This window comes from Choloepus didactylus, chromosome 10 (assembly GCF_015220235.1).
Source record: "Choloepus didactylus isolate mChoDid1 chromosome 10, mChoDid1.pri, whole genome shotgun sequence".
NCBI classification, from domain to species: domain Eukaryota; kingdom Metazoa; phylum Chordata; class Mammalia; order Pilosa; family Megalonychidae; genus Choloepus; species Choloepus didactylus.
This window is the reverse complement of record NC_051316.1, coordinates 17,264,458-17,286,590: the sequence shown is the minus strand read 5'-3', so window position 1 is coordinate 17,286,590 and position 22,133 is coordinate 17,264,458. Positions and strand designations below refer to the sequence as shown.

Sequence of the window (22,133 nt, the reverse complement as noted above, 5' to 3'; positions counted from 1 at the left end):
CCTTGTACCTATTTTGATTTCTTTTTTTTTGGCCATATTTCATTGATTCCATGGCCCACATTTTATTTTCACATTTTACCATGGATGAACTGGATGGCCTGTCATGGCTTAACTGACAGTATTTTTTCTTTTGTAGTGGTTCATAATTACAGACCCTCTTACGCTTGTTAGTGCCTTCAAGTTGATGAAATATGGTGTATCCAGGGTGGACTGAATTCTGAGCTGACCAAGGTGGCACAGCCATGACATTTATTGAGGCTAATCCCATTTAGAATGGTTGGATTCCTGGGCAGTGGTTATCTTAAAAGTTTTTCTGATCATTAGTTTCTTTAGCTGGAAACTGGGCGCATGAGTAGCTACTAATAGGGCAGTTCTGAAGGTCAAATGAGGCAATGGAGATGAAATGTTTGTAAATACAAGGAGGGAATTGAACACTGTGACTATCCTTTACCTGCTCTGCTCAGTACCAGCTTCCATTGCTGAGTTAGAAACTGGATGTGTCTACATAGGGGAAAGATGGGCAAACCACAGACCTCTGGGTAACCTAATTCCAGATTCTGCCAGGCAGTGTGCTTTACCAGGGATGCCCATGATTCTCTGTCTATATCTGTACACACACACATACATACATACATATATATTTATGTATTTATATTTATGTTTGTGTTTATCAATTTCCATATTCCCCAGTTAAGTAAGCAGCATCCTCAGCTTCATTTATCCTTTCCTCCATAAAAAAAGATGTTGAAATAAATTCTGCCTCCAGTGTAGAAGTGAGATGATGTCAAGAATTTTTTTTGACATAGCCAGACACCACTCCTCACTGCATTCCTTCTTCCTCACCTGGCAGATAATCCCTTCTCTTTCCATGCCGGCCTTTGTAGCAAATGGGTTCACCAAACACTTAGGCTTTGTGGATGAAGAATGCTAACAGGTCTCAGCCTTTCTCTGCCCTGTCTCAAGGATGAGTGCCAATGGCTGCTGCAGGATTGCAAATGCACATGTCATGCCTCGTAGCTTCGGGAGGTTAGTCCCACCTGTGTCTGCACTCACCTTTACATCTGTGTCCTTCCTGTTTCTATATGGCTGTTGGACTTTTTGTTTCCAGGACTTGTCAGATGGTGGCCCTCAAGTCTGTGAGATCTGCTTCCCAATTCCCCCTTTTACCTCATTCCCCACTGCAAAAAATAACACAGACACACATGCACGTATACACACACACAAACTCAGAAGCAGCAATGATGAGAGTATGTATTTGACCCTGCTTAGTCCTGGGACATGTGTCCAGTTTCATGAGGTACATGGAAGTGAGTGCTGGGCTCAGGAGCCTTGGACTGGGCTAGCATGGGATACCAGGGGCACCGTCTGTGGAAAGTTTAGCAGAAGCCAAAGCACATGTCTCTCTGGCTGTGCTTCAAGCTGACATCAGGGCCTGACTAGTCAATTGAGAATGGGGCATGACCGGAAATGCCTTTCTCAACCCCAAGAGATGGGAGAAAGGGCAATGCACAGTCTACTAGGAAATCAGTCCGACTGATCACTCTTTACTGAGTGTTTGAGTAGACAAAACAAGACAAAGCACCTTCAGAGCAGAAACACATGCATTAGGTCGATTAGCTGTAATTTTTTTACCTCTCTTTCCAATTTCTACCTTACCTGAAGGGATAAGATACAATCACACAATAACAGACAGGCCTCATGCCAACCAAATATGATTTCCATTTTTTCCCCCAAATATTGTTGGCTCTTTAATTTCCAAACCTCGGTTTTAGAGCTTGCTTCTATGCAAAAAAATGAAATGTACTTTGAAAGCCATAGTTTATCATTATTTGGAGATTACTATTTCCTCAATTGTCTTAGGAACCCTGTTCCCCTTGGGGCATGGGCATAAGCTAGAGTCAGTCTTTTGATTTATATTCAAATATAAATTTAATATAAATACATTTATATTTATACATTCATGTTTTCCTAGATACTTTAGCTTTGCAAGTGTCAACAACTAAAGCAGGCATTTTAAAATATTTTATTTTATTGCATGGTTCAATGGTAGTTTTATTTTGAGTTTTACAGCAGCATGGTGGGAAACATGGCCTGTGTGGTACAACTGCAGCTATGTAAATTCTGACAGCCCAATGGCCTGAGGGGAGTATGCAGAAATAAACCTGGTTATGTTGGGATGGCGACAAAAGTGCTGTTTCCACCCCCAGAAATTCACTTCAATGTCATTACGCTGACTTTTTAGAAAGATAAAAATAGCATGGAAGACTTATGTAGCTTTTTAAATTTAGGGCAGCTTCTAATTTGTTTAGTGTCTCAACTAAATTCTACTGCGAGCTGCAGTTTTTAATGCTAATGGAAAGTCCCATTTTAAAATTAACTTGGAACCTCCTCTTTGGTTTTTAAATTGATAAATCACCAGAATGCCTGAGATGGCACCGATTTTAAATTTTGGATGCGGGCTTTCTAATTTATATGCCCATTATACAAATAGGATGAAAGGGGAGACAGGCCACATTTACTCCCATGCTATCTGTAGGGTCTGTATTCGAGTCCCCGCGTAGGTCTTTGGAAATAGACGCTGTACAGTTCAAATGTTTTTGTGTGTGAGCAAGACATTTTCCTTCTTAAAGAGGCATGGTTGTCGAGCCCATAGCTTTGGGTTGGACACAGTGTGTTTGATTACAGCTCTCCCTATTGGGGAAGCCACACAACCCCTGTGAGTCTCAGGTCCCTCATCTGTAAAATTGGGATTATACCAGTTCCTATGTCATGAGGCTTAAAAGGGATAAATTTGGCAAAGCAGCCAGGTGAGCTCCTGACAAATTGTGCATATTCATTTAATGATATCTATTGCTATTAATTTTATAAATTTTATTTTTATGTTGGTACTAATTTTACCAATTTTCAGGAAAATTTGTTGGTTCATATTGCCTGCCAACTGACAGTTGGTTTTCCAAGAAATGGAAAGGGTAATAACAGCACATGTCTTTTCTTATTTTGGGCCCGACAGATTATAGCAAACCACCATATGCAGTCCATCTCCTTTGCCTCGGGGGGAGACCCGGTAAGTACCCTTGGAGAAGTTTTTTCTTGCTCTTGTTGGAAATTTTTGGGAAGGGACCCCTGCTCCAAAGGTGTACCTGTTAGGACACTTTAAGGAAAATTAATTGTGATACCAGCTTTTTTCTCCTTCTTGATTTTATAAGCTCTTCTTGACTATCATTTTTGTAGGATGACAAAGAACTACCATTGATTTTTATTTCATTAGCCAAAAGCTGTCAAAAATCCCCAAAGCATTGCCCTTCTCAAGAAGTAATGAAATTGTTTTTTAGGTTTTCAGAGTTACCAAGGTATTCTCATATCATGACTATGCTTGCCCTCAATTTGTTTCATTTATTTTCTATTGAAGCTCCATTTGAGTCCTCCAGTTTTGTATTTTAAGTCTACTCAAGGGCAGCAGATTTACTTGGTCTGGTTCATTCATTTAAAAAAATCACATTTTCTCTCCAAATTTAACACTGTAATCTTTTATCCATTTGCTCTGCTAACAGGGAAGGAATTGGAGAGAGATAGAGAGACAGAAGAGAATATTCCATTTTTGCATTGTTTCTTTTATTAAGAAGATGGTGGGATAACAAGGGGATTTGCTCCCCACATTTCTGTCAGGAATGCTACAATGTGAGGGCAGCATTCATTTCAGTGTCCCCAACTCTAAACAGTAGCATCATGAAAGGCAGGACTCAAAAAATCACCTCCTCAGAGGGTCTTATCCACACACTAATGGCCTGTTCATTGTTGACAGTCCACCCCTTTAAGGAAACCCATGTAGAAAACCAGTCACAGGGGAGCACGGTACAGAGGGAATAGGGGAGAAAGCAAAATAAGCCCTTTCCTGCAATAGGGAAGAAAATAAGGGAAGAAAATTTCACCCCCAACAATGTTTTCCCATTATTTTTTATTGATCTTGGGAAGGTTTTCACTGGCCCAGAGCAAAATTTAAAAACTAGGACAACAGAGTGAGTTTTTCTAGGTGCTAAATTTACTCAAAAATTATTCCATGTCCTGGTAAGATGTTATTTTTTCTTATTTTGGTGTTAAATAATATGGTGGGTTATACATGGTCTTTTGTTGTTGCTGTTTTGTATTAATTTCCAAAATTATCAGTAGGAAAACCTCAAATTTTATGTAAAAAGTTTACTGTCCCAAGATAGCCTGAATAATTAATGATTTACATTACTCCTTATTTCAAGGCCAGAGACCCTCACTATTTCCAGTTCCAGCAAGGGAATTTTTCCTGGGCTCTTGTGTTTCTCTCAATTACCTTTCCTACTGAACTCCTTCTACCTGGGCTGCCAGATTGTCAAACTGCTGTTGGCACATTAAAAGTCAAATCAATGAAATAATTTCAACTGTGGCCTTTGGAGCCTCTGCATTTCCAGAGGAGATCACATGCCTCCAAGTCTTTTAGCAACATGGGAGCAAGTGACTACCCCAATAAGTGCACTCCCAGGGGCAGGCATCACTTTATCTTCCTGGATCTCTCCTGCCAGGTAAAGTGCAGGCTGAGGCCAGAAGCTGGGGTGCCCACTGCTTTCCAGACCCCCAACTCAGACCCTTGAGCCAAAGGCACTTGGCAAAGGAAGGGATTGGGCCAGTCTGCAAATGGTTCTTTGCCCTTGTATCTTCACTTAATTGTCAAAGGATGACCAGGGCACCATTTAAAAGGGTCCTAGCTTTTTACCTTTTCCATCCTTAGGATCTTGTATTCAAAAGTCTTCTGCAATGGTTTTCTTTCCTCCCCTCCCCTCCCCTCCCCTCCCTTCAGCTCCCCTCCCCTCCCCTCCCTTCCCCTCCCTTCCTCTCCCTTTTCTTTATAATCCTTACAATTTCTTCTGCTTCATTGTATAATAAAAGATCTCACTGACATGTATATTTAGAAGGTGAAAGTCTTCCATAATTCAACCCCTCCAAGGTACATACCTTAAGACTATATTTATAGGCATATGTATACCTTTACCTCTACCTGGACTATACCTTTATGTATGTCTATACATATATCTTTATCTATATCTATATGTAGCACTAACTATTTTGAAGTGGTTGTCCAATTGCTTGTTCAACATGATGCTTGGGACCATGGTTTCTTAAATCTGAAAGGTAACCTAGGTTGAAAAATAAAAAGCAGATACTTGCACACCTGTGTCAATAGCTTCTTTCAGTAAGTTGTCTTGAATCTTGTCTTGATGATATTATGAGTAGAGAGACAAGGAGGTAGAATATAGGAAGCCAAATACATTGGATATGTTAAAATTATTATATTCTCCAAAATGCCCACGTTTCTGACCTTGTTTCAAATTTCATCATCACCTCTTTATTAAAAAAAGTAATTGGAAGCATTCAGTGACCTTTAAATTAATATATAACCTTTTTTACTTTTTTTATGATGCTACAGAAAATTTCATGGTACTAGGGGACAGAATGCCTGATTCTTTTCAATTTTAACCAATCCAAATGCATATTGCATCATGCATGTGGTCCCATAAACAAAACACAAATTTACCACATTGCAATTGGTAGATTTAAAAAATAACCCAGTAATTCTAGGTTCTAGTTCGTGTTCTACTTCTAAGCATATATGTCACTCTTTGCTCAGTGCCTTAGTTTACTCAGTGGAGAAATGGTATTTTGAAATGTCAAATAAGACAGTCTGGAAAACACTATCTCCTCAAAAAAATAAGGTACACTATAATTTTACTCTAGTATTATTAGCAGTGTTAAAAGATTACCAAAAGAATGCCAGGACGATGCCCAGCGTGTCTTGGGGTGTGAGAGCAAGGATGGATCAAGTACAGAACAGGCACTTGCAGCTCCCGTCTATGAGACTTGGTGTACTCACCAGGTAACAGGGTGATGTCAAGAATAGTGTTTTGAATAGCAATTCACTCCTCCACACCACCAGAAAAAGATCAATAATGGCATCAGAAAAGCTGCACCCTGGCGTGGCCATTGACCATCTGCGTGACAGGAACATAGCACTATTCTTTTCTGGACCTCATTCTCCCAGCTGCAACATGAGGGGCTTGAACCGTGGTAGGAGTTTCTCTGAAGAAATTCTATGCACCTGCTGCTTGTTGACTCAAATTAACTTTGTTACTCAAATATGTACAGAACAAATCAAGTATAGACTCCTTATATTTTTACATCTTCTTGACCTATAAACCCCAATCAGATTAAAGTTAAATGCAAATGAACACTGTAAAGACATTAATTTACTGTGATGGATACCATTTTCTTGTAACTAAATCTCTGCTTCAGTGTGACTTTGGACCTGGCCACGAAGGTGTGGAATCATTTCAGGTCAGCATCTTTGACTACCACGGCTGCCCAGATGACTCAATTCTTCCACTAATTGCTTCTATTCAAGCAAAAAACTGGAATCGTACATCATTGTATATAAATGTGACATCACTTTGCTTCATGTAGGTCAAAGGCATCTAGTCTTTCTCTTCTTTTCTCTCTAATTCTTTAGAAACCTGGTACCAATTCTGTTGGAACCCCAACTGCAACTCTAGAACTGAAATTACATGCAGAACTTGGTGACACAGTGGTATTCAGGTGACCACAGATTATTGTGGAAATGAATGCACAAAATTTAAAAAGAATTCTGGCAACAGCTTAAATACTAGAGAATACACCTGCCCAACCCTAGGGTTCCATGGATCTCAGTTTGAGAGAAATTGGGGCTAGGTGTTCTCTAAGGACACTTTGACATGAACCTCTCATGAATCCAGGAAGTTTCTCTGGTTATATGACACAATCCTTCTCATTGCCAATGGTTTCATATTCTGGCCAGATCTGCAGAAGCCAAGTGGACTGGTTTGAATGGTTTCCTCCCCTTCCCAAATCACTCTGCATGGGTGGGCAAAAGGAAACAGACTAGGCAAGTCATACCTCCAGATGAGCCTTGAGTATGTCCGTGGTGTAATAGCTGATTTTCTCAAGACCTGCTGGAAAAACTCCCCACATGTCCCATTTAGTCTTATTGGGTTGGTGAGTTGCAGTGGGAATGATGCAAAGAAAAATGCCTTGCATGGTGCATCAGCCAATGGTAGGTGTTCAGTAATTTCTATACATTCCCCACACTGCCACTCTTTCCCTCTCTCATTGGAGGTTTTTGCCCAAGCACTATAAAGAGAGAATGGAATATTTTCTCTACTCATCAAGAATGACGTGAAGGAACTCACTACTGAGAATCGTTGCAGATGCTGAAAACATCAGCCACTTATTGATAACCATGAAGTCCTACTTAGCAATAAAAAGCTGTTAGACTTTTACCAAGTTGCCCCCCTGGGACTTTTTTGAATGTTGAAAATATCAACTTTTCAGGGAAGCATTTCCCACATTTTAAAAAAAGAATTCTTGGTTCCTCTGATTATTTGTTCAGAAACTAAAATTCACGTGGTTGACTCCGCATGCTTCTGACATGTTTTTCTTGACTTCCCTGATTACATAAGGAGACAGGCAAAGGGGACTAATGTTTGAAGTGGAGGGTGAGACTTCTAAGTAGAACTAATATTTTTGGAACATCTTAAAGGATTAAAATCATTACTTATCTCTGAGATGAGAAAAGCCATTGTATCTTATCCACCCATGAAGGAGGGGCATTTGCAAACCACTTCTGTCTACATCCACTTCTGGTTTTCTTACAGACCAATAGCTCTCAGGGTGTGGTCCCCATCACCTGGGAACTTGTCTGAAATGTAAAATTTTGGACCTCACCCCAGACCCACCACCACTCTGGGTGGCTCTCAGCAGTCTGTACTTTAACAAGTCCTCTGGGGGATTCTGGCACCAGCTCAAATTTGAGGACGGATGTTCTAGGCAGAGCTAACAAAACAGCAGTGCTTCTTAATCTTACTTCACATTAGAATCATCTGAGGGGCATTTTAAAAATCCTAAAGCCCAGGACTCACATTGGATTAAATCAGGTCATCAGGGAGTTGAGAATCAAGAATCAGGATTTTTAAATCTCCCCAGTTGATTCCAACATGCAGCTGAGATTGGGAACTGGTGTCTTTCATCCTTGCTACTCAAAGTGTGGATGTGGGCCAACAGCAGAGCTGGAGCTGGTTAGAAATGCAGGACCCCAAGCCCTGCCCCAGACCTGCTGACTCAGAATCTGCATGTCCCCGAGATCCCTGAGTGATTCCTGCCCACGTGACAGTCTGAGAAATGCTGTTTTACAAGGGCTGTTATTCAGGCAGCATTGGATTATTTCGCAGTGTAATTGTTGGGTCCTTATGAGCTGGCTGTCTTGTGTGTATAGTATCGCCGATTGTGTTCTCTCTCACTCGTGATTAGTGATGTGGATGTCTCATTTTTCTTTGACAGGACACAACAGATTATGTCGCATATGTAGCTAAGGATCCTGTTAATCGCAGAGGTAAGCCACACTTGACCTTTGTCATCTTGCATTCATATCCAGTCCCTCTGATCACAAAATACCAGCTGTGCTCATTCCCTCATCTCCCTCCACCAGAATGAGCACATGTCAGATTGTGTCAGTCCTGATCACTGAGGTTTTCCCAGTGCACCAGCTAGCCTGTCTGGCTTAGGAGATGCCGGATGTCCCTGAGCTTCACACACACGCACTTGTACCAGATGTTTATAGTTTGTTACACCTGGACTGTGCCTTAGCTACTTTCACCCCTATTTCCAAAGTGACCTTGGTTATACCTGGAAGAGTCTACTCACAACCTGTCCCCCTGCCCAGCCCTTTGCCAAACAAGCCACCCCAAGAAGACTCACACTGCCCTGCCCAGACTTAGAAGGCAGTTGTCCAAGCTCAAAGTGCTGTCTCCTGAGACCCCCACCCCCTAAAACTTCTGGGGCCTCACACCCAGCCTGAATGGAAGGGAATTGGAGGAGTTCAAGTACTTTTCATCCTCTTGGACCCTTTACTTTTAGGCCACTGTCTAAACACCCATCACTCCCATTTTTTGTTCCTTATTTACAAAACAAAATCTTCAGCCATTGGAATAGTGGTGTTCTAGTTTGCTAATGCTGCCAGAATGCAAAACACCAGAGACGGATTGGCTTTTGTAAAAGGGGGTTTATTTGGTTACACAGTTACAGTCTTAAGGCCATAAAATGTCCAAGATTGCATATCAGCAATCGGGTACCTTCACTGGAGGATGGTCATTGGTGTCTAGAAAACCTCTGTTAGCTGGGAAGGCACGTGGCTGGCGTCTGCTTCAAAGTTCTGGTTTCAAAATGGCTTTCTCCCAGGACGTTCCTCTCTAGGCTGCGGTTCCTCAAAAATGTCACTCTTAGTTACTTTTGGGGTTTTTGTCCTCTCTTCACTTCTCCAGAGCAAGAGTCTGCTCTCAATGGCCGTCTTCAAACTATTTCTCATCTGCAGCTCCTCTCTCAGCTCCTGTGCATTCTTCTAAGTGTCCCTCTTGGCTGTAGCAAGCATGCTCCTTCTGTCAAGGCCCATGCTGAATGTGTGGGGCCACACCACCACACAAACTATCCAATCAGTCATCACCCACAGTTGGGTGGGTTACATCTCTATGGAAACACTCAAAGAATTACAATCTAATCAACACTGATACATCTGCCCACACAAGATTACATCAAAGTTAATGGCATTTTGGGGGACATAATACATTCAAACTGGCATAAGTGGTAACAAGCCTGGGGTTCCTGGGGTTGACTAAGGACATGCTAAACTTTGACACTACAACTCCTATTTAAAAGCCATTTACAAATACCTTAAATGGAGTTTGTAATAATATAAAACAGCATTTTCTTCCCCTGCTGGTTCCTTTACACCCTCCACCTGCACCCCAGGTACCAACTGTTAAGTTCTTCTAGTTTGCTTTGCAGAATTTTTCTGATCCATATCCATATAGTATATTCTCTTCCCCTTTTAAAATTTCAATGCAAATGAAATGTTTTGCTACCCTCTCCCCACCCACCCTATCCAGCTTTCTTGGACATATTATCCAAAACAGCCCATTCGGATGATCTGATCCAGAATGTGACTATACCAGGATTTGTCCCCCAGCCCTGAATGGCTAGCCTCATGCCAGCTGTCCTTCATCATTCTTCTCCACGATGTTGAATGAGAAGTCATAAACAGGCCTTTGCAGCAGGGTTGGACAGTTAATACGTGGATGGATCTTACAAATTGCACCACCCCCAACCTGGTTGTAAAAATGTGAGTTCCCACACAGTGTGTGAGGGTAATTTTCCACCTGACCCTTTACAAACCCAGTGTTATGGTTCAATTGTGTCCCCCAAAAAGATATGTTGAAGTCCTAATCCCAAGTACCTCAGAAGGCGAACTTATTTGGAAATAGGTTCTTTACAGATGGAATCAGACAAGGTTAAATGAGGTCATACTGCACAAGGGACAGCAGGATGTAATACTTAAGAGCACAGAGTCTGGAGTTGGTCAGCCTGGTTCAATCTGCCTCCATCTCTAACTACTGAGTGATTTTTAGCAAGTTGTTTAACCCACGGTGTGCCACAGTTGCCACATTCACAAACTGGAGATGATAATACCCTATGGGGGTTTTGTAAAACATAAATACACTAATACACAGTGTACACAGCCATATATCCCCTTTTCTGCCATTACTGCCTGCCTTTCCAGGTGTCAGTTTTGCTTTCAGTAAGCAAAACTTCCCTTCCCTTATGTGTCTTTGTTTTACTCTCTTTTTTCCTTTCTTTTTTTTTTTCTTTTTTGACTTTCTCTCTTTCTGCCCATCTGAATTTCTCCCTAATATCCTCTTTTTTTATCTTCATTTTATTGAGATATATTCACATACCACGCAGTCATACAAAACAAATCGTACATTTGATTGTTCACAGTACCATTACATAGTTGTACATTCATCACCTAAATCAATCCCTGACACCTTCATTAGCACACACACAAAAATAATAAGAATAATAATTAAAGTGAAAAAGAGCAATTGAAGTAAAAAAGAACACTGGGTACCTTTGTATGTTTGTTTGTTTGTTTCCTTCCCCTATTTTTCTACTCATCCATCCATAAACTAGACAAAGTGGAGTGTGGTCCTTATGGTTTTCCCAATCCCATTGTCACCCCTCATAAGCTACATTTTTATACAATTGTCTTCGAGATTCATGGGTTCTGGGTTGTAGTTTGATAGTTTCAGGTATCCACCAGCTACCCCAATTCTTTAGAACCTAAAGAGGGTTGTCTAAATTGTGCGTAAGAGTGCCCACCAGAGTGACCTCTCGGCTCCTTTTGGAATCTCTCTGCCACTGAAGCTTATTTCATTTCCTTTCACATCCCCCTTTTGGTCAAGAAGATGTTCTCCGTCCCACGATGCCAGCTCTACATTCCTCCCTGGGAGTCATATTCCACGTTGCCAGGGAGATTCACTCCCCTGGGTGTCTGATCCCACATAGAGGGGAGGGCAGTGATTTCACCTTTCAAGTTGGCTTAGCTAGAGAGAGAGGGCCACATCTGAGCAACAAAGAGGCATTCGGGAGGAGGCTCTTAGGCACAATTATACGGAGGCCTAGCCTCTCCTTTGCAGCAACTGTCTTCCCAAGGGTAAAACCTATGGTAGAGGGCTCAACCCATCAAACCACCAGTTCCCTATGTCTGTGGTCATGTTAGCAACCATTGAGGTGGGGTAGGCCAATACCCCTGCATTCTCCATAGGCTCCTCAAGGGGGCACTACATATTTTTTTTCCTTTTTTTTTTTTAACCTTTTTTTCCTTTTTAAATCAACTGTATGGGAAAAAAAAATTAAAAAAAAAAAAAAAAACATACAATAAATGAACATTTCAAAGAGACCGTAACAAGGGAGTAAGAAAAAGACAACTAACCTAAGATAACTGCTTTACTTCCAACATGTTCCTACTTTACCCCAAGAAAGTTACATAATATAGCAACATTTCTGTGAACTTGCTCCTACTATATCCATCAGAAATTAACAGACCATAGTCATTCCTGGGCATCCCCAGAACGTTAAATAGCTTATCTGTTCTTCTTGGATTACTGTTCCCCCTTCCTTAATTGCTCTCTATTGCTAGTTCCCCTACATTCGACATTATAAACCATTTGTTTTACATTTTTCAAAGTTCACATTAGCGGTAGCATATAATATTTCTCTTTCTGTGCCTGGCTTATTTCGCGCAGCATTATGTCTTCAAGGTTCATCCATGTTGTCATATGTTTCACGAGGTCGTTCCTTCTTACTGCCGTGTAGTATTCCATCGTGTGTATATACCACATTTTATTTATCCACTCATCTGTTGAAGGACATTTGGGTTGTTTCCATCTCTTGGCAATTGTGAATAATGCTGCTATGAACATTGGCGTGCAGATATCTGTTCGTGTCACTGCTTTCCGATCTTCCGGGTATATACCGAGAAGTGCAATCGCTGGATCGAATGGTAACTCTATTTCTAGTTTTCTAAGGAACTACCAGACTGACTTCCAGAGTGGCTGAACCATTATACAGTCCCACCAACAATGAATAAGAATTCCAATTTCTCCACATCCCCTCCAGCATTTGTAGTTTCCTGTTTGTTTAATGGCAGCCACTCTAATAGGTGTTAGATGGTATCTCATTGTGGTCTTAATTTGCATCTCTCTAATAGCTAGTGAAGCTGAACATTTTTTCATGTGTTTCTTGGCCATTTGTATTTCCTCTTCAGAGAACTGTCTTTTCATATCCTTTGCCCATTTTATAATTGGGCTGTCTGTACTATTGTCATTGAGTTGTAGGATTTCTTTATATATGCAAGATATCAGTCTTTTGTCAGATACATGGTTTCCAAAAATTTTTTCCCATTGAGTTGGCTGCCTCTTTACCTTTTTGAGAAATTCCTTTGAGGTGCAGAAACTTCGAAGCTTGAGGAGTTCCCATTTATCTATTTTTCCTTTTGTTGCTTGTGCTTTGGGTGTAAAGTCTAGGAAGTGGCTGCCTAATACAACGTCTTGAAGATGTTTCCTTACATTATCTTCTAGGAGTTTTATGGTACTTTCTTTTATATTGAGATCTTTGGTCCATTTTGAGTTAATTTTTGTGTAGGGGGTGAGGTAGGGGTCCTCTTCCATTCTTTTGGATATGGATATCCAACTCTCCCAGCCCCATTTGTTGAATAGACCATTATGACTCAGTTCAGTGACTTTGGGGGCCTTATCAAAGATCAGTCGGCCATAGATCTGAGGGTCTATCTCTGAATTCTCAATTCGATTCCATTGATCTATATGTCTATCTTTGTGCCAGTAGCATGCTGTTTTGACAACTGTGGCTTTATAATAAGCTTCAAAGTCAGGGAGTGTAAGTCCTCCCACTTCGTTTTTCTTTTTTAGAGTGTCTTTAGCAATTCGAGGCATCTTCCCTTTCCAAAGAAATTTGATAATTAGCTTTTCCAAGTCTGCAAAGTAGGTTGTTGGAATTTTGATTGGGATTGCATTGAATCTGTAGATGAGTTTGGGTAGAATTGACATCTTAATGACATTTAGCCTTCCTATCCATGAACATGGAATATTTTTCCATCTTTTAAGGTCCCCTTCTATTTCTTTTAGTAGAGTTACATAGTTTTCTTTGTATAGGTCTTTTACATCTTTGGTTAAGTTTATTCCTAGGTACTTGATTTTTTTAGTTGCTATTGAAAACGGTATCTTTTTCTTGAGTGTGTCTTCAGTTTGTTCATTTCTAGCATATAGAAACATTACTGACTTATGTGCATTAATCTTGTATCCCGCTACTTTGCTAAATTTGTTTATTAGCTCTAGTAGCTGTATCATCGATTTCTCAGGGTTTTCCAGATATAAGATCATATCATCTGCAAACAATGACAGTTTTACTTCTTCTTTTCCAATTTGGATACCTTTTATTTCTTTGTCTTGCCGGATTGCCCTGGCTAGCACTTCTAGTACAATGTTGAATAACAGTGGTGACAGCGGGCATCCTTGTCTTGTTCCTGATCTTAGAGGGAAGGCTTTCATCCGTAATATCCTCTTACCTCTTCCTCATTCAAAATTTCTTAAACAAATAGTTTTCAAAGTTCTCAGGGTACTCAGTCCAAGAGAAGGGCTGTCTACAACCTTACTCATCACTGCACTTTCTGGACACAAATTAAGTTCAAAGCTTGTAATTCCATTTCATTTACAAAGTTTTAGTATGAATTTTTATTATGCGCTCGTAAGTCACATTTTCAATCTGGCTCTGTTCACTATCCTTTCCCTCCAAAAAATACCGCCCCCCCCCAAAAAAAACCCCAAAAAAACAAAAAAACCAAGGACAGTTATTAGCAAACTCACAGAATAAGAAAGATAAATATTAAGACATTTTAAAAAATGAGATCATGCTGGAGTAGGGTGGTTCCATAAGTCAATATGACTGGTGTCCTTACAAAAAGAGGAGAAGAGGCATAAACAGAGAGATGAGAAGGCTATGTGATGATGGAGCCAGAGATTGAAGCTCCAGGACAGCTGGCCATCACCAGAAGCTAGAAGCAAGGAAAGATCATCCCCTACAGATTTCAAACTTCTGGCTTCCAGAACTGTGACACAATACATTTCCATTGTTTTAAGCCATCCAGCTTGTACTTTGTTACTACAGCCCTAAGAAATGAAGACACTTGGGTTAGCGAATAGTCCATCAATGGAGTTGATTGTCCATTTCCATGGTTTCTTGATAACATAGGTTAAAGATAAAAAAAAAAAAAATCTTACAAAGAATTTTAGTTACTCTTCTTCACAGCCATCATTTGGGGTGGTTGGAGAAGAGGCTGTGATAGAGGAGATATATCTAATACAGATAACTTCCTATTTTTGAATTGTCACTCCTGGGACAGAGGTGGGGTAATTCCAAAGTTTTAAAGGTAGAAGGGACAGGGGCCTGGGTGGTCTTGGTGAGCTGAGGGTTGTCACCAGAGCCCCTTGACAATGCATTCTAGCCTACCATTAGAAAGGAGTGTTTATGTAATAACTACAGATAACCTGTATTTGTCTCCAAAGAGCAGGGGGCAGAGGCCTGTGGCCATCAAGCCTGTCATCTAGACCAGCTGAACAAAAAAGCCAGTTACGGGCCAACTTCTTTAAAAATTCCAGTGACCCACCAAGTCACTGAGGAGGAAAGGGGATTTGGGGAGGTGACAGGCTGCATGTCCCCCGACACAGAATTCCCAGTTTTAGCCCAGAGTGAACAAAGTCCTTTCTCAAGTTTTGTTTGTTCCAAAGTAACATTAAGTAAGCCTAGATTTTTGTTTTTTTTTTTTTTTTTTTTGGGGGGGGGACACTTTCAAGGGCTTCCAAAGCAGTGGTTTTCAAAGTAAGCCATGCTTTAGAATCACCTGGGAGAGTTTTTAAAAATCCCAGTGCTCAGGTCTCAGTGTTCCTGCGAGTGGAGCTCTCCAGGTGATTCCAATATTCAGCCAAGGTTGGGAAATAAGGCTCTTGGAAGAAGTTTACCCAGACGTAATTTGATTTAGGGCCATATAATTGTGCAGAATGATAGCTTATTCCACAGGGACAAATCAGGAATACCTTCTGCCCATGGTATCTTTTCAGAGTCAGGAAATCAAGATCTATTCGCATGTGCTGCGGTTGCTGCCACAGGATCCCTTGAAGATTTGCATGCGGTGCAACCTGAAGACAAATGTCAGGCTCGGCACTGCTTTTGGCACTTGGGGACACCATCAGCACAGGTGCCCTTTGTTTCAGATACCTAATGGGAGACACTGACTCCTTGATCCAATTATCGATTTCCTGTAACATACTCAAAGATCTGTTGCCTAGCAACAATCACTTTATAATCTCTTATGATACAAGATGGGTCAAGTTTGCAGACAGGGCTCAGTTGGCAGGTTCTTCTGCTCCCTGTGGCATCAGTGGGGGTCACTGGTATTGTTGGTACCTGGCCTGCATTTGCCACCTGAAGAGTCTCTACAACATCCTGTTGCTCTTTTTCCAAAACAGGGTTGCTGAATAATGGGTGAGCAGATGAATGGGTTTGAGTGGGAGCCCACATGGTCTTTTTTTTTTTTTTTTTTTTTTTTTACTAAAGGTTTATTTATATGAGTGTTCAAGGCATAATAAAAAATAAATTACAGTACAGAAGTGCTCTTTAGGAAGGAGACACCAAAACAATCAAACCATATTACCCTTGAGTATTTAGCCCAGATACAAGCTACAAGTTTTGCTAGAAAGACTCTCCATGAGTTTTTAACTATTTCTTTACACTTATGGGACATCATTAGGCCATCTGTTTGAAGAAATATCCAGTTTTCAAAAGTTGAATTATGAAGAAAAACATCAAATGTGGATGAAAGTAATAATAGACTTCAAATCTAATTTTCAATATCAAAACTAGTATTGAAACTTTACTTTTTTAGAAAATAGAAAGGCAAAATGACAGGACTTGAATGAATTTCAGAACCAAGGTTCATATGGAAATTACACCTCAAATACAAATAATCTATTTGAAAATTCCAGTTTGTGAAAAGAAGTAGCATCTGCAGTCCAATCAATGAAAAGTGAACATATTAGTCTGGTAATACTTCAGCTGAGTCTAAACTTTTAGATGTTTCCTGTACTTTAAACACATGTTGCTGTAACTTACGTTTGGAAAGACACTGGGAAACTGAATTCTTTTAAAAAGACACTCTTCTTTCCAGAGCCCACTCACAAAGTTTGCTTTACCTACCAGTACAAGGTTAAAAAAGAATAATAAAGTTGATTTCATTCAGTTAAAGAAGTTTTGATATTTCTTTGTCCCATAGCAAATCCTCCTTCCCCCCAAATAGGCAAGTGAATTCAAACAAAAAATAAAGAAAATTTTAAATAATCCCTTCCAGTTCACAGAACTTTGTATTATACTGTACAAAATTATCATTTAGGATTGATCTTTCACCAGTCTTAAATTTACAAAGTTGTAATGTACTGCTTCAGAATCCTTCTGTTTAACAGCTTGATGATCTCAGTTCACAATTGATCATAGACTTTGTTCTGTTACAGATATATGAATTGGGAGGAAGAGGGGGAGGGGGGACATGGTAGGCTACATAAGACCTGCACTGTTCATTATTTCTGACAACGAAGAATAAAGAAGGCAAGTGGTTCTTCCTGAGGTGGCATTTGTCAGTCTATTAGCATTTGTGTAGCCTTTTCTAGTTACTCTCTGATTTAGACTTGTGCTATTGTAAAGCTTGGATCGAGGAACAGAAAGATGAAAAAAACAACTATCATCTGGGATATTGAAAGAAATTAATTCAATAAAAGAGGATGTGTCCCATACTTAAGGAGAGCCATAAAAATCAAACTGTGGCATATCAGTGAATTTAGAATTTCCTGACAATCAATCAGAAACAGCTGGGAGACTCAGATCACCTTTTAGCTGAGAATATGAGAAGGACAGAGAATAATCACACTGACTTTGGTAGCAAGAGTATTGCTTCTAAATAAACTAATATGTTAAAAGAAATGTCATGACAAGTTGTTTTATCTCGTCTGATGCCAAAATATATGTATACATGTTATAATATACAAGGAGTGATTTAGGGCAAAACTGTAGCTCATGAGCACTTGAAAAATATTTATACTCTGAAATTAAATAAAATCTCAATAATAGGGCTGTGTGTGAGTCTGGTGGCTTCAGAAGGGTGTTGCTTATCAAGGTGGATATGTACTGCAGAGCTCATTGGAAGACAGGCCACAACTGGAACAGCCAAAGAAAAGCTTCCATTAACTTCCACTTATCCTAGAGTTCTCATTCTTGGAAATCTTCAGCCTCCTTCTAAAGTATTAATCCATGTCTTCTAAATAGAGACCTTTTATTCTTGGTTGAACTTTTCCTCTTCTGTTGATTTTATCGCCACCGCTTTATCAGCTCTGTCTATGCACCGCTTTTTCCAGAAATGCTGGAAGAGGACTACCACAATTAGTATTATAACCATTAGTGCACAGAAGGAGGCAATGGCCATCGCCAGGAAGTGGATCTCAGAGAAGGGTACAGTGTGCACAACACTGAGCCATATCTCCCCATCAGCCCATCAACATCAGGTGGGTTCTTCACGTGGCAAGTGTATGTCCCATTGTCATCATGCTGCAGCTTCCAGAAGATGATGGAGACGTCGTACCGCTCAGGGTTTCCGTCCCAGACCACCTGGTCTTTGAACCGCCCACTCATGGGCTTGAAGGGCTCCATGTGGTAGAAGTATACAAACAGTTCAGGCCCCCCATTTTGAGGACGGACATTCCAGGTTACTGTTAGAGCGTTACCCACAGGGCAAAGCTAGAGAAAGTGCATTTTAACCGAACATCTGTCCCGTTAACAGCCTGCAGCACACGGGAAGTGTAAATTTCAACAGCTGCTATGGGCCAGAGTGCTGTGAGCTGTGCGCCGAGGAGAAGCAGCCCCGCCCGCGTAAGGGTCTTGCCATACATGAGGGAAACCCAGCCTTGGCCCCCGAGACCAGACCCGGCAGACCGAGGGCTCTAGCACCCTGCCAGGGCCCCTCCGCTTGAAGGGAGCCCCGCCTGGTTCCGGGAGAGAGGAGGCGGCCGAGTCCGCTCACCTGCCGGGATCCGCGCTCCGGCGCTTGTCACTCATCCCCGCTGCGGCTGTGCGCTCCGCTGGAATGAAAGGTGGCTCTGGTCTTCTTTCATAGTACAAGATCATTTTAACAAGAGGAATTTATGTTTCCTTTGGCTCCAAGAAGTGACTTTTGGAGAAAGGCCTTAGAATTATAAATTCATTGATGGGAAACAATACAGCATTGCTTCTTAACTTTTTTTTCCTCTATAAGCAAAACCTTATCCATATAATGTGCAAAAACAATGATTTTTTTTTTTAAACCAGAAGCTTAAATTTCATATTTCCCGATGGATGATGTTTAGGTTGTTTCCATATTTGGCTATGGTGAACATTGTTTTTACAAGCCAAGACAAGCCTTTGGCTTTAAATTGCATTTCTATGCTGAAAACTCCCACATGTTTCTTTCTAGTCCAGGGCTGAGCTTGAAAACCAGACTCACAAAACCAACAGCCTGCTCCAAAGCTCCACTTGAAATCTCATAAGTATTTCAAAGCTAAGGAGTCACAAATCCAATGCAACACTTTTCTCCCTCTAAAAAGTATGTTAGTCTCTCTAAACAGCCGCTCCTTCCTGAATTCCCCACTTCTCTGACTTGTCTACTCTTCCTGCCACCTGTCAGCAAACCTTTGGACTTCAGCAGTTCTTACCACCTTCCTTGGTACCCACCTCCCAGTCCAGGCTACATAATTAATACTGCAGTAGCCACAGAACAGGTGTGCCTGTGTCCGCTCTTGACCTCCAAAGCCTTTCTCCACCTCATAGCCAGAAGGCTCCTTTTTAAATGTCAGTGAAATTGTGGCCTCCCTCTGCTCACTCAGAGTAAAATTTCAAGCCATCCCCATGCCCTCAAGACCCTATGGGGTTTCACCCCTGTGCTGGTTTGGATGTATTATATCCCCCCAAATGCCGTTATCTTTGATGCAGTCTTGTGTGGGCAGTAAACATATTGGTGTTGATTGGGTTGGAGACTTTTGATTGGATGTTTCCGTGGAGATGTGATCACTCAATTGAGGGCGAGATATTTCATTGGATAATTTCTATGGGGGTGTGGACTCGCCTTTCAGCATGGGCCTTGATTAGTTTACTGGAGCACTATATAAGCTCAGACAGAAGGAGCGAGCTTGCTACAGCCAAGATGGACACCTTGAAGAATGCACTGGAGCTGAGAGAGGAACTGCAGTTTACAGAGACATTTTGGAGATGGTCTTTGAAAGCAGACTTTTGCTCCGGAGAAGCTAAGAGAGGACAAATGCCCCAAGAGCAACTGAGAGTGACATTTTGGAGAGAAGCTGAAGCCTAGAGAGGAATGTCCTGGGAGAAAGCCATTTTGAAACCAGAAGTCTGGAGCAGATGCCAGCCACGTGTCTTCCCAGCTAACAGAGGTTTTCCGGACACCACTGGCCATCCTCCAGTGAAGGTACCTGATTATTGATGCATTATCTTGGACACTTTATGACCTTAAGAATGTAACTGTGTAGCAAATAAACCCCCTTTTATAAAAGCCAATCCATTTCTGGTGTTTTGCATTTTGGCAGCATTAGCAAACTAAAACAACCCCTGCTACACCTCCTGTTTCATTTCCTATTAGCTCCCAGGTCTCTCTACTTCAGCTACACTGCCCTGCTAGCTCTTCCTTGAATGGGCCCAGTGAGCCCCTGCCCTGTTGCCTGGAAATGAGTGAGCAAGAATGAAACTGTTGTTTTAAGCCACTGAGATCACAGGGTTGTTTGTTACTGCAGCATAACTTGCCAATACTGACTGATCAAGTAGGTATCACAGGCGATTTGTCAGAGAACATGCACAGGTGTCCAAGTTTCTCACTGTTTAGACTTGAGGGATCCTTGTTGGCCTTAGGTCAGTCTGGCTGACAGATGGCCAAGGGCAGCCTTGAGCACTGACGGGCAGGTGGAGCTATTGGTCTCTGGACTTATTTGGGGATATGGGGTACTGGCAGTATCAGTGTTTACCAGTCTTCAGTGATTGGAGACATCATGGTTTGTTGTGTCAAGAGGCTAGCATGTAAAGTAAACACATCACATCCTCTGTTCCATCTGGTACGAGAGCAAGGCTCATATCTCATTCATAAGTTAGTATTTTTGATCTTTTGCAGTGGAGGCTGATGAAACTTCCCCCACTTAGGGCAGGTTAAACTAGCGTTTCTGGGGTAGCTTTGGGCTGGCCTTCCTGGAGAAACAGGGTTTTCAGACTCTTTCACATATTAAGGCTATTCAAGAGAGAGGCCAGCTTCAGAGAACGAACTCCACCCCCAGACCTCCAAGGCCATTGCAGGCGTCTGGTGTCTGCAGATGGGCCAAGTTTCTCCAAAATGGAGTGTCCTAGTTTGCTAATGCTGCAGAATGCAAAACACCAGAGATGGATTGGCTTTTATAAAACGGGGATTTATTTCGCTACACAGTTACAGTCTTAAGGCCACAAAGCGTCCAAGGCAACACATCAGCAATCGGGTACCCTCACCGGAGGATGGCCAATGGCCTCCGGAAAACCTCTGTTAGCTAGGAAGGCAGCTGGCATCTGCTCCAAAGCTCCGGCCTCAAAACGGCTTTCTCCCAGGACGTTCCTCTCTAGCAAGCTTGCTCCTCTTCAAAACATCACTCCCAGCTGCACTCTCTTCCTCCCCCCGAGTCAGCTCATTTATGTAACTCCACCGATCAAGGCCCACCCCGAATGGGTGGGGCCACGCCTCCATGAGAACATCTCATCAGAATCATTGCCCACAGCTGGGTGGGGCACATTCCAAGCAAATCCAACCATCACCAAAATGCCTGCCCCACACAAAACCACAAAGATAATGGCATTTGGGGGACACAATACACTCAAACCGGCACATGGAGGGAGAGTGGAATGGACCCCATTTTGCTACCCATTTGTTTGGGTCACATTTTAGATTTTATAAAATCAGTTTGAATCTTGGTTCTATATGTCAGCATTCTATACATTTCTCTCATATATTTCTTCTTTGTTGCTTATGAATTATGCTTTCGGCTCTGTTCTTTCTCTGTGGAGACGTCAAGTGCATCAGAGACAAGACATGGTGCTGATCACACTTTGAAGAAGGCCAAATAGATTGTTACATACACTGCAAATGTCTCCAACCAGGCTAGAATATAGCGACTTTTGGCTAAAGTCTGTTGCAATACTTTCAGAGACTATACCAGGTTCTGAGGGATAGGCAAAGTTCCAGGTTAATTAAGGATTTGGAGTGAGTTTGTAGGACATACCGGAGACCACTTGATAGACAGAGGCATCAGACCAAACTAGCAGATGATGTTTTCTCAGTTCACTGAGGACACTGCTTGTACCGGAATCTAAAGTCCAGACTTTATTCTCCAGGCCCAGCCTTTCTCTGCCCACCATGAGACAGCTCTGTCACTCCTTTTGCAAATTCCACTGAGAAGCCTCAATAGTCACCAAGTTCTCATGCTTCTACCCAGAGCCTCACATTTTCAAAATGTTCTGGGAATGGTAGCAAAGAGAACTCTTTAAAGCTTCATGTCTTCTGGTATGGAGAAGAT

The 22,133-nt window shown here is 41.5% G+C and overlaps 1 protein-coding gene and 1 pseudogene across 1 annotated transcript in view; one reads left to right on the top strand and one right to left on the bottom strand.

Annotated features, from left to right (window-relative positions):
• SHC3 (SHC adaptor protein 3) overlaps window positions 1–22,133 on the top strand; it is a 177,491-nt gene that overhangs the window by 105,376 nt on the left and 49,982 nt on the right. Inside the window, exons 5-6 of the mRNA XM_037797101.1 lie at window positions 3,011–3,064; window positions 8,392–8,443. Of these exons, the coding sequence (XP_037653029.1) occupies window positions 3,011–3,064; window positions 8,392–8,443 (106 nt within the window). The remainder of the gene's footprint in view (window positions 1–3,010; window positions 3,065–8,391; window positions 8,444–22,133) is intronic.
• LOC119504684 lies at window positions 17,822–18,449 on the bottom strand (annotated as a pseudogene).